At 29.0% G+C, this 12,474-nt stretch overlaps 1 protein-coding gene across 8 annotated transcripts in view; it reads right to left on the minus strand.

The window, feature by feature from the left end:
* LOC107444683 (phosphatidylinositol 4-phosphate 5-kinase type-1 alpha) overlaps positions 1-12,474 on the minus strand; it is a 78,418-nt gene that overhangs the window by 9,314 nt on the left and 56,630 nt on the right. For 4 of the 8 annotated variants that reach the window (XR_015435027.1, XM_087167011.1, XM_087167014.1 and 1 more), the window contains 2 exons: positions 8,740-8,942; positions 6,070-6,161 (listed from right to left, as the gene is read on the minus strand). Coding sequence is in view for 7 of the 8 variants with exons in the window: in XM_087167011.1 (XP_087023137.1) it covers positions 6,070-6,161; positions 8,740-8,942 (295 nt within the window). In the remaining variant the exon portion in view is untranslated. Of the gene's footprint in view, positions 1-1,540; positions 3,239-3,776; positions 4,194-6,069; positions 6,162-8,739; positions 8,943-12,474 lie in introns of those variants that run through there. The other 4 variants (XM_087167015.1, XM_087167012.1, XM_087167009.1 and 1 more) reach the window with 3 other exon arrangements.

The following is a 12,474-nucleotide window of genomic DNA, read 5'->3' on the forward strand; positions in this document are numbered from 1 at the left end:
TTCATAAATCAATTTTTAAATAAGTAGTTTTTAAAAAAAATTAAATAAAAGGTTAGCTTTACAGGTAATAAAAAAGATTATTTTCTAAAACAGGGTGCACAGCCAAATTTCGAGAAAAATAAGCACTTTTCAAGCACTCAAAAAATATTTTTAATCACTTTCCAAAAGAAAAAAAAATTATCATAATTAGGATATGTGCAGTGATAAAAATTATTTCTTTCTATCGTATAAAGTTCTAAATTTATAAACATAAAATCAACAAAATGCAAAAAGAGGTTCAAAAACTTTACATAATCATGATAAAATAACTAGCTTTTGATAAACATTGCAGAGAAAATTGTGAAAATTATGCTTTTTTTGTAATTTATGACAACAATTAACATGGCAAAGAAAAAATTTCCTTTTGAAAGATAGAAAACTTACCACTTTTTACAAACCCCGAATAAAAAAAGGACCTTAAAACACTTTTTAAAAATGCTATGCACCCTGTAAAAGCATCATTAATGAAATGAAACAATTTGTCAAATTTAAAAAATAGAATTCAACTACAATATCCCTAAATAGTGAAAAATCCAAAATGCACAAGGGTTATTCTAGAATGCAATGATTATCCTAAACTTGGGCATCAGACTATATGTCTAAATGGACAGTTTAAGTAAAAAAAAGAAAAAAGAAAAAGGTTAAAACCACACATACAGTAATTTGAACAAGTTTTAAAGGAGCTGCCAACTGCCTCAAAGCGTGAAATAAAATGGTGAATTTATCCTCTTAACAAGAGATAAAATTTAACTAAAACCAATAATTTTCAGTTTCACTTAAAATCGCTTTATTTGAAATACATTTTGAAGTGTAAAAATTTTATCTGAAGTTGTAGTTATCTAAAATGTATTTTTTTACTTAAAATTGGAAGCTACAAACAGCATGAAAGTAAAAAAGTTTTTTTCTTTAAATTGGAAAATTTCATAACTAAATGATTAAAAAATGGTAATAACTTTTTACAGCAAAATAACAATTTATTTAGTTTTTGGAAGAAATTTCATAGTTTTAAAATTTTATTTCGATGATTAGACACATCTTCAGAATATATCATGAATGAATAAATATATATATATACACACTAACCTTACAGTAATGGAAGAGACACTTTCAGTTTTTGATATTTTTGCTCAATTTCTTAAGAAAAACTTAGAGGACTATTTCGTAAATTTAAAAGTATTTAGTTCATGCGATTTTTCATACTTTTCAATAAAGTTTAAAGCTTTCAGAGGGCTGAGAGACCGAGAATTAATTACGAAAGAAAACAAGTACTTTGGAATACCCTATACAGAAAATCAAGCAATAAGCTTGTATAAATTCGTTAATCTAGCTTAAATATTTATTCAGATATGAAAATTTTATAAAAAAAAAAAAAAAACAAATTTTTTTGTTATGTATATTTTTTTTTGTGATAACTTTAAAAACAGTAAAATTAAAAAAAATTTAGGGTAATTTAAAATGAGTTACAAAATTGTTTTAAAGTATAATTTTTCTTAAAAAAAAATTTAGCAGGATATGAGTATTTAAAGTAGTTCTTTTAAGTAATTCTTAGGTAACTAATGGAAAAAATCTGATATAAATATCTTAAAAATGCTAAAAGTTTCAAGCAATTTTCCACGTACTTTTTGTACTTTTTTAAAAAAAATAATCAGTTTTTTTCTGCAGATTTTATTATGTGGTATTGCAAATTACACTACCCTATAATGACGGGACAGCAAGAATTCAATATGTATAAAATCACTATTGATTCCAACCTTTCTTTTAAAAAGTATCGAATTTTTTTCATTGGTTGCCAAGTACAACTCACAATAAAATTATGAAAAATAATTTTATTTATTTATTTTTTTGCTAACGTGCAGTACAAAAGAAACAAATTCTTTTCAAATTTCAACACAATAATTTTGTAATTTATTTCAAATTTCTTTAATTCTACTAAATATTTTTTAAAGTTATAGTAAGAAAACAAATTTTTTTTTGATAAAAATGTCTTCATAAATATTTAAGCTGGATTTATGAAATTTTATGTAGTTGTTGAAAATAACCTAAGTTATCGAAGCAAATTACAAACTTATTGCGCGATTTTTTTGCCATAGCGTGTACAAAAATATGTGTTTTCTATTGTAATGTACTGTTATTGGTTCCTTGGAAGCTTTAAACTTTATTGTAAAGTATGAAAAATAGCATGAACCGAATACAGGGTTGCCACTCTAATCAGGAAAAAAAAAATTCCCTGTAGATATTTACACAATATATTAAGAGACCATCACTGAGCTTTTGTGTGAGATATATATTGTGTGAACTATACTAAATTTAATTACCGAAGAAACGTAGAGAAAAAAGGTACAGCTGAACATATTCAAAACAAATAATGCTAGAGTAAATTAAATAGTTTAGTATAGCTCAAATATCATCCTTAAATATGCCATAGATTGCCCTTTGAGTGGTCATCATTTTTTTAAAAGACAAAAATAAGAAGCAAAATTTCCTGTATTTCCCAGTTTGTAAAGAAAAACTAAAAATTCCCTGTTACTTTAGGTGATTTTTAAATTCCCTGTTACTTTAGGTGATTTTTAAATTCCCTGTTACTTTAGGTGATTTTTAAATTCCCTGTTACTTTAGGTGATTTTTAAATTCCCTGTTACTTTAGGTGATTTTTAAATTCCCTGTTACTTTAGGTGATTTTTAAATTCCCTGTTACTTTAGGTGATTTTTAAATTCCCTGTTACTTTAGGTGATTTTTAAATTCCCTGTTACTTTAGGTGATTTTTAAATTCCCTGTTACTTTAGGTGATTTTTAAATTCCCTGTATTCTCCAGGTTTTCCCTGTGGAGTGGAAACCCTGTAATATTTTGAAAATTACAAAATAGTCTCTAAGTTCTTTCTTGAGAAATTCAAAAAAATATCAAAACCAAAGGTGTCTTCCATTATTGTATGGCAGTGTGTGTATATCTATATACATATAAAAACATATACATATATATATACACAATACATGTATATATATATAAAGAGAGAGATTGTATGCTAAGTAGATTTTATATTTTAAATATATTTTCAACGTGCAACCATGGTAATATGGTGAAGTTGCACACAAGAAATGCAAAAAGAAATATAATAAAAATAGCTAGAAGCAAAATAGATACAATGACATTTCTAAATTTAAAAAAAAAAACCTTGGATCTTAAAATAACCATCATCCCTCCTACAAAATAAAAATAAGGAATCATTAAATATAATTTTAATATCAGTAAATTATGTGAAATAAATAAAATTTCTTTTTTAAAAATCTATAAAAATTAAAAGTTTTGCCAAAATTATATATATATACAAATAAATATATATCCTCCCGCTCGAAAAACTCTTACAAAGCGGACGCCTCACATTACGGATATATTTGTTTATTCACAACTAAAAATATTAAGCTAATGTAAATAATCGAGCATTTCACACTCAATTATTGATGGTTCACTCGCAATCCCATATGGTTTTAAGATAGCTAAAAAGTAGCCACCAGGATAAGAAGAGTTTAAAATAAATATTATCTTATAAATGTGTAAAAGTACAAATTTCAAATTAGCCAATAAAATGAGAGACACAAAGGCAGGACCGTTGGGATTACAGAAAATGAGCAGTGAAAGTGATTATTTATTGTTTGAAGGTAAAAGAACTGAAATGTTGCTGTTATGTAAAATGATCAGAACAACACAAATATGAAAATAAGATATTTAGACAACACATTTGATGCCTGCTTTTTAAAAATTTATTTTTACTCAACGATTTATGTCATTACAACAATTTTAAGTTAACTGACTATCTTTGAAATAAATGCTGTTTAATATAATGATTTATTTTCATTTTATTTTTGAATTGCACACCCGTTGTTCAAAATCTGCATCTCACAATAAAAACATTCTGAGGAGCTGTCTGTACACATGGTGCGCAATCTTATCTGTTCAAAACAACTTATTTCTATTACCAACATCTTCTTAACTTAATTGAAAATTGTTTATTTACTATTCTTGTTATTAAAAACTGAAATCTGAAGATGGTCTCCCAAAAATATGTGCCGACTGATGGGTTAAAATACACGATATTATTTTTAGGGCACTTTTTGTTCAAAGATCATCCATCGAAAGAAAGTGGAGCCATAGCCATACCTGCCAACATTCGAGAAATAAAATGGAGATTTTATTAGCGACATTTTTTAGACTAAGCTTTAAGTTTTGATACATCACACATAATTATGTAAATTAAAAAGAGAAATTCAAAATTGGAAATAATAAAAGTGAAGTAAAAAACATGTATATAAATCTTAACCTAAAAAAAACTTTTTTAAACCATTATTTAAACTATTACCACTCAACATACTGCAGCAGTGCTGGCTATAGCACTATCAGTTGAGGAATAAGAGAAGTATTTTTGCCATCAGAGGATATTTTACTGACATTTTTTAAAAAATTTCAGCACATACAGAGAAATTTGAGAACATAAGGGTAAACGGGAGACAGTGTTCACCACTGTCTCCCGTTAATATTACAGGAGTTTTCCCATTTATATTACAGGAGTTTTCGTTATAAACAGGAGACTTGGCAGGTATGCATAGCAGAGAGGAATTTTTTTTTTATTGTCCCTAGCAGAAGGAATATTAAAAGAGCAAAAATGAAATCTGCCAGTCCCATCTATCAAACAATTTATTTTCTTCTGAAAAACAAATTTTTATTGTTTTACTGTTTTGCCAACTTTGGCAACTATTTGGTTTTTATTAACACTAGGTCTATGGGATGTGTCATTTGGCGCATTTAAAATTTTATAAGGAAAATTACAAAATCAGTTTGCATTTTTATTTTATCTCTCGTAATGACTTTTATCCATTGATTGAGGTAAATATATATTGAAGTCTATTTTCTTCAAAAGCTTTGAAATATTGAAATTCTCTTTGTGGTATACCTATCTCTAAGGATATGCCTCAATTCGACGCTATCGTAATTTAGACTTTTGAGTAAACATTGAAACATCACACCAATAATAAATAGCAATGTACCGACAATACTTTGATCCGTTATCAGACATCGTTCTCATAGCCAAATTTTTATACAAAAAATAAGCACCTTTTAAGCACTTTTCAAGCACTCAAAAAATATTTTTAAGTACTTTGAAAAATATTATAATTAGACATGAGTGGCAAGTTTTTGACAATTGATGGTTTTATTTACAGCGACAAAGATGATAGGGCGTTGCAAATGATGAAATTAAAAAGAGAAATCAAATTTTCAGTCACTAATAGAGAAAAAAATTGACATGTTTAGTTGGTCCCCGTAATCAGCAAAAATTCCAGAGATTTTTCAATTCTATTACAGAGGATGGAAAATAAAGTCTGAAATTGAGAATCTCTTGCAAAATGCAGCAGAGAGGCACATGAGAGTAAAAAAATCCTTTCCACTGAATCCAACACAGTATACTCAAGTGCGGACCCGCAAGTATTTCATCAAACATGTAAAACAAATAGTGTTTTCATACACTACAGATCAGAGGTACACCGAAATAGATTGGGGTTGAATTAATCGTGAAAATGTTGAATAGGACAATGTCTTTTTGCATAATTCGTGGCGAAAATCAACATGGTAAAAAAAAAAAAAAATCACATTTCGAATAGGGAAAATTAATCACTTTTTAAAAAATGAAAATAAGCACCTGTAAGCACTTTTTAAAAATGCTACACACCCTGCCAAATGAAACAAGCAATAAACAACTGTTGCGGATAAGCAATAATGGAACAAATGCAGAACGTCAATTGATGTCAGATTCTGAAGGTTTCAGTTGCTTAGTTCGAGTACTGAAAAGTAAAATACAAGAATATTTCATAAATATATATCTCATATTTTAATTTTTTTCCTTATAGTATATAAGTACATTGCTTTCTAAGTGCTGTTCTGTTCATGCGTCAAATTGATGCATGTTCCTAGAGATAGAGGTATATAAGAAACATCTGCAAACATAGTGTTAAACCACCATTAAAGTTAAAAAAAGACTCACCATCTCACTTCCTTTCAATATTTGAGTTTCTCCTAAAGGTGGTAAAGAGTCCAGAGACTTGTTAATACTTTTAACAGGAGTCGTTGGGCATGCTATAAACAAATACACAATTTCATTGACTTTTAAGATTACTTAAACAAAATTTATTCTTGTGCTAATAAGTTTCAATTAGAAAAATTATATTTTTTCTCAGTGTGAAATAAATTATGACAGTTATTAAACATGGAATTTTTTTTTCTTCAAAGTGAATTTTTCAGTAGTTGAAAGAGATACCATTTTGAATAAAACCGCATCATATATCGGGGTGCATAGCCAAACCTTTCAACAAAAAATAAGCACCCTTTCAGTACTTTTTAAGCACTCAAAGAATATTTTTAAGTAACAAAATGCAAAATAATTTTAAAAGACTTTACATGATAAAATAACTAGTTTCTGACGTAGAACTCGTTTTTTTAATTATTATTATATTAGCCACCATTAAAAGATTGAGAGATTTTCTCTGTTCTCCGTTTGATTTCAGAGGGTGGAAAATGAAGCCTTAAATTTAGAATATCTTGCAAAATACAACAGAGTTGCACATGAGAGTGCTAGAATCTCACCAAACCCAGCTCAGTAGACTTGCAAGTATTTCATCAAACATGTAAAATTATTGGATCTAACAATTGGAAGTAGATTGAATTGTGTAAACGTTGAATAGAACAATGTGAAAAGCACTCTTTTGCATAAATATGTGGCAAAATCCTCACAGTAAATAAATAAAAAAAAAAATTCGAAAAGGGAAAACAAAGCACTTTTTAAAAACACCCTATTAAAAAAGCACCGTTAGGGCTTTTGAAAAATGAAAATAAGCACCTTTAAAAATGCTACGCACCATGTATATTAGCAGGGGTCTGTCTAGGTTTTTATGAGAGGTACCTATTTTGCGAAAATTTAGACATCATTTGTGAAAATTAAAAATCATATAAAAAAAATCAACACAAAAATATGATAAAGTAAGACAATATTTACAAAAATTGTCACTACACATAAAAATCATTTATGATTGGAAAAATTTCTATACATTTTCCCCCATATATTCAAAAATAATTTTGCTATCGTAAAATGTTGGGCTTAAAATATTATCCAAATTTAAAATCATTGTCCATAGTTTAATTTCAACTTTAATTTTAAAAAAACAACATGCATTTAACAGTATTTGCACTAAAAGTTATTTTCATTATGAGAACATTTCCCAAGGGGTCATATAGAAAAAATTTTTACAGAGAAAAAAATGTTTTATAAAAAAAATAAAGGTCTGTTAGAGTAAATTTAGAACCAGTTGAATGTTTAAATTTCAACTTCCTGTAAAGTTTACAGTCGTATAATTCAAAAAAAAAAAAAAACTCCGCCAAAAAAAGCTCGCAATAATATGGCGTAAACGGCCGGTTATGCTCACCAAACTGCACGATCTGACTAAGCATTTGCTACCTATTCATATAAGACAAATTAACCTGGGATTAATAAATAGTTTCTTACGGGGATACAAAAAGTTACTTACTCCCCGTAAGTAACTTTTTGAATCGGAGAATCTCAGAACTTCTTTTTAAAAGCATTTTCTGAAACTGTAATTTTTTCTATAGTTGAATTTGTGAAGGTGCAGCTAAACAGTAGTAAATTTGCCTCGTACAGACCCTTGAATAGTATATTTTTAGTGAGGTATACAGCTTAAAAGTATAGTCATACATAGGAGAAGAAGGCTAGCTTTGACAGACCTGTATTAAACCAGCCTGCCAAGACTTGATGCGGTCAATGTGAATAAAGAAAAAAGTAACATTTAGGACAGAGGCTTTTGTAATGGGTTTTCATCATCCTCCTAATCACTACTGGGGTTGGAGAGGAAATAAAAAGTTCTCTTCTTTGCATCTCATGGGCAACGCTTGATGCTTTGCTAAATCTTGAGTGCATTGCTCACCCTGTAAGTTGTTTTTCTGGTACAGCATACTACACTGATCAGTTCCTCACGTTACTTACGCATTCGAAGAGCTGAACTTTATCTTTCTATATTCTTTGGTAATAATTTATTTTTAATAATATTTTGATTATAATTACGTTCATAAAAGTTAACCAATTGTAAATGTAAGTTTTAACCGTCTTCTACAAAAATCCAATTTAAATTTTTAAAAAAAATCTGATTTAAATCAAACAGGCATGCTTCAGCTAAAGAAAAAAGCTGAATTCAACAGTGGTAACAAAACTTCAGAAACAGTTTTTAAAATTAAAATTAAACTAGAATAAAAATTACAATTTACAAAATTTTTTATATTAAATAATAAATAAAATATTAATTGAAAAAAAATTTCAGTTAATTCATTTTAAATCATTTTTTATTTTTCAAAATAATTTCTTACTCAGAGGGAATCTGAGTATTTAATATTTTTTCCAATATTGAAATTTTTTTAAAAATTTTGAATTAAAGTGTTTCATTAGACTTGAATGCAACTAAACCTTTTTCTGTTTCCTGTAAAAAAAATCAGTTTAAATAAACTGAATAAAGATAGAAATTTAAAATTTTGAAACTTTGAATTTTACGTTATCAGGCTAATGTTAAACCTGCAGATAGGCCAAATCAAAAAGGTTTTTCAAAATATTATCTAACTTTGGTATTATTATTCAGAGACTGATAAAACTTACCAGCATCCCCACTAGAGCTAGATTCTGTGAAAGAGGGCGTTCCTTCTGTGTGTGTGGGAGTAGAGCCCTCTACACTGTGGGGTGGCGTCCACGTTACTGTGTGCAACGTTGAACCAATGCCAGACGTACTGGAACTACTTGTTTCAGACACACAATCTGCTGCTGCTGCTGACTCTGCAGTATGGAAAGTAACTTGTGATAAGCTGAAATAAAATATCTAGAATGAGAACAGATTTTGATTTTCCTCTTCAAAGCACTTGTAGTGTATCTACCGCTACAAAAATACAATTCCAATTCACTAGTACATAAGACATGTTAACACGATTCTGTGGTGGGGTACCTTTACATAGACAAAGGTTGACATTATCGATAATTCTACCCACATTGGTGACCTGGACATGATGTGAGCATGCCTACTTCGATGGATGGTCCACATTGTACAGTTGACTTACTACTTGTGACTTTATTCACCTCCTCACACTGTTGCCACTCAGTCTCGATCACGTACGACGTATTCACTCGATTGCTAAATGCAATACAGGAGCGACCACGATTGTGAACTTAATACAGCTCTCCCAGTTTCGCACAAAACAGCAATGACTTAACTAGAGGGGTTCCTGCTCATCGAATTCTATCACAGTTATAATTCTGGAGGGGGAGTACTGTAGTGTGCCTACCGCTACAAAAATAAAATTCCAATTCACCAGCATATAATAAGATTCTATGGTGGGGGTACCTTTAGATAGACAAAGGTTGACATTGTCAATAACTCTCCCCACAAACTATAATAAAGTGCCTGCTGCCTATTAAAATTAAGTTTGATTTGATCAAGGCTGGCATTTTGCCCAGAAGAAACTTATTTCTTCTGGGACACTAGAAACTAAAAATGGCCTATACAATTGAGCAAGGAGCCAAGAATTTCAAAAATGTTGATAACCAGCAAAAATTTCTGATAAAAAAACATGAGCATTTCCCCCTGTTTTTAGATTTTTTTCTTCCCTCTTTGAAATTTTGTGGAATACATCCATGCATAAACTCATTCAAATTTTTGGAATGCTTATTACAAAATTACTAAATTATGAAAAAAGACTTAGCAGGACATAATATATTATAATTAAAAAAAAAAAAAGAAATATTAAAATAATAAAAATCTAGAATATGTGTAACAATGCATATCCATGTTTAATTTCAAAGTATCATGTTTTTACAATTAAATATTCAACTCTAATCCTTCCGTAAGATGTGTAACTTTGTTCGTAGCATGAAATTCTTTATTAATATGCTTTCATAACTTGATAAAATTGTAATTACATAGCTGCTAACATGGGCAGAAAAAAATCCAGTATATATATATAACGGAATAATATAAATTTCATAATAATTGTTGCAAGATGTACTAAATATTTTACACATAGGGAATATTAGGGATTTTTATCGTCATCAAAATAGAAAAACTGCAATATTTTCCAGTCATGATTAACATTGAACCTGAAATGTTATGTATCAGTCATAATTTCGAATATTAACAGGCATTTAATTCAATGATAGCTAAAAGATATATTTAAAATTAATTTAAAAAGAGAGTTCTAAATAAAAAAAAGTTTTGAACTAATTTCTATAAATGAGGTTCGCTTCGTAATGTTTTAGTAATACTTCTTCAAATATTCAAACAAGCAATAATCTGTACAAAAGTTCAATTTCAACACGGATTTTCTTAGGAAACTTACCCAATTTCAGTGAATTTTCTAAAATGTACAAAAACCAGGAGAATTTTTATTAAACAAGTAGACCAAGAGAAACTGGCAAAATCCAGTAGAGTTGGTAGATATGTAATTATTTAGGCAAGAAATAACAGGATTTTTCATCACTGTAAACATATGCCTACAAATATTTGACCTAATTAAATGGCCAAATTAATTTTTATAAAAGAATGGTTTTACAATAATTACTAAGAGAAAAATAAGAGCACATTTTTCTTTTTTGAACCCTGATGTTTTAAAGAAAAAAAGATCAAGCATGATTTATAAGACTTTAAAGGAGAAAGTCAGATAAAAAGCCTAAAACTCGGATGGAGGTAACAAAACAGTGTGAAAATTACTTTGTTTTGATTCTGTTCTTGCAAATTTAATTTTATAAAGGGGATTATTTTATAATCTAGTGATTTTATTACTGTGGGCACAGCATTTATAACACAAAATTTGAAACGTTTGTGTTTTGTAGAATTATATAGATAACTTCACGTCTTTAAACTTACCTACAAAACATGGAATCTATATTAGCCTGGAACAAATAAATTACAATAAAATGCTTTAAAATAGTTTTCAGAAAAAAAACAACAACTTTAAAACACAAAAATATGCATTTAACTATTTATTATTTACAAGGAAAAAAAATCTGAAATTTTGTAGAGTATTAGAACTATTAAACATTATTCCTTTTTTTTAAAAGTTTAGCTTTTGAAACGTGCTCTTCTTAGCAATGTAAATATTGTTAAAAAGGTAATACATACAAACAATGTAAGATAAAAATGGTTTATAAGGAACTCCTGGATATAGTGAACACAAATATTTTTTGTGGATATAGTGAACCAAAAGAGAGGAAATTGGATATTATGAACTTTTTTCTGTCATCCACTAATTTTTCTTCTTCATTTTGGGGTAATTTTGAAATTTCTACATAAAATACATATACAGCTGAAAGTCGCATATCCGGAATCGGTGGGACTTTAGGAAGTCCGGATATTGGATTTTTCCGTATAATAGACCCCCCAGGTAAACAAAGCTTAAAACAATCTGAATCTAAGAAGCAAAAAATAAAAAAACGTTATTTTTCGGGCAATGTTTTAGTATTAGAATGATATCTAATCAATCAAAAACAAAATACAATACAGAACCCGTAATCCGGAAATCAGAAAACCGGAACGAAATTCGATAAATTTGCCCGCCATTTAAAAATTTTTTTTTTTCCCTCATAAGATTTTAGGATTTTTCTTTCTTCTTTGAAAGATGTTTACCTTACCATCATTTTGGAAATAATCATTAGTGTATTACTCCATCAATTTTTCTTCTTTTTAAGATTTCCAAAAAAAAAAAATTTTTTTTAGTTGGGTTTAACAATAAAAAAAACGGTTTTTTGTAGCGATTCAGAAAACCGGAAAAATTAGTTATCCGGAATAGCGATGGTTCCAATCGTTCCAGATAATCGGTTCCCTACTGTATTAGAAAAAAATAATAATTGCTTAAAAAATAGAAAAGGAAAAAAAAATTGACAGTTATGAAAACATTAATTGCTCTCTCCCCCATTTTGAACTAGAAGGATTCAAGCAAAGGGAAATTCCAGTCATTCATTAAGGTGGGTAGGTGAAGAAAATTCATTTCCTCCTTATTTGTCATTCAAGTTGAGGGTGGGGCAGTGATAAATTCTTATTTTCTCTCCCATCATTGGCCATCAATCAAGCATAAAGAAGCGGCATGCTGATTGGGTTCTCTTTATTTTTTCTTGTGTGACTGAAAGTGATTCCCCCTCCAAATTATGTTTAACCTTTTTCACAGTATTTTTTCTTCCCCTGACACTCTAATAAAATGGTTCCAGGAATTGCCTCTTTAGCCATGGGGGGGGGGAGACTGAGTTGTGCTCTTTTGAAAACAAATCTCCCTCCTTTCCTGAGGAGGAGCATCACTTACAGTCTTGGGAGATCTTCTCTTCCCCTTTTTGTTGATTTATGGGCTCAATGCA

The sequence above is a fragment of the Parasteatoda tepidariorum genome, chromosome 7 (genome assembly GCF_982258835.1).
Source record: "Parasteatoda tepidariorum strain Cologne lab strain chromosome 7, Ptep-v5.0, whole genome shotgun sequence".
NCBI classification, from domain to species: Eukaryota; Metazoa; Arthropoda; class Arachnida; order Araneae; family Theridiidae; genus Parasteatoda; species Parasteatoda tepidariorum.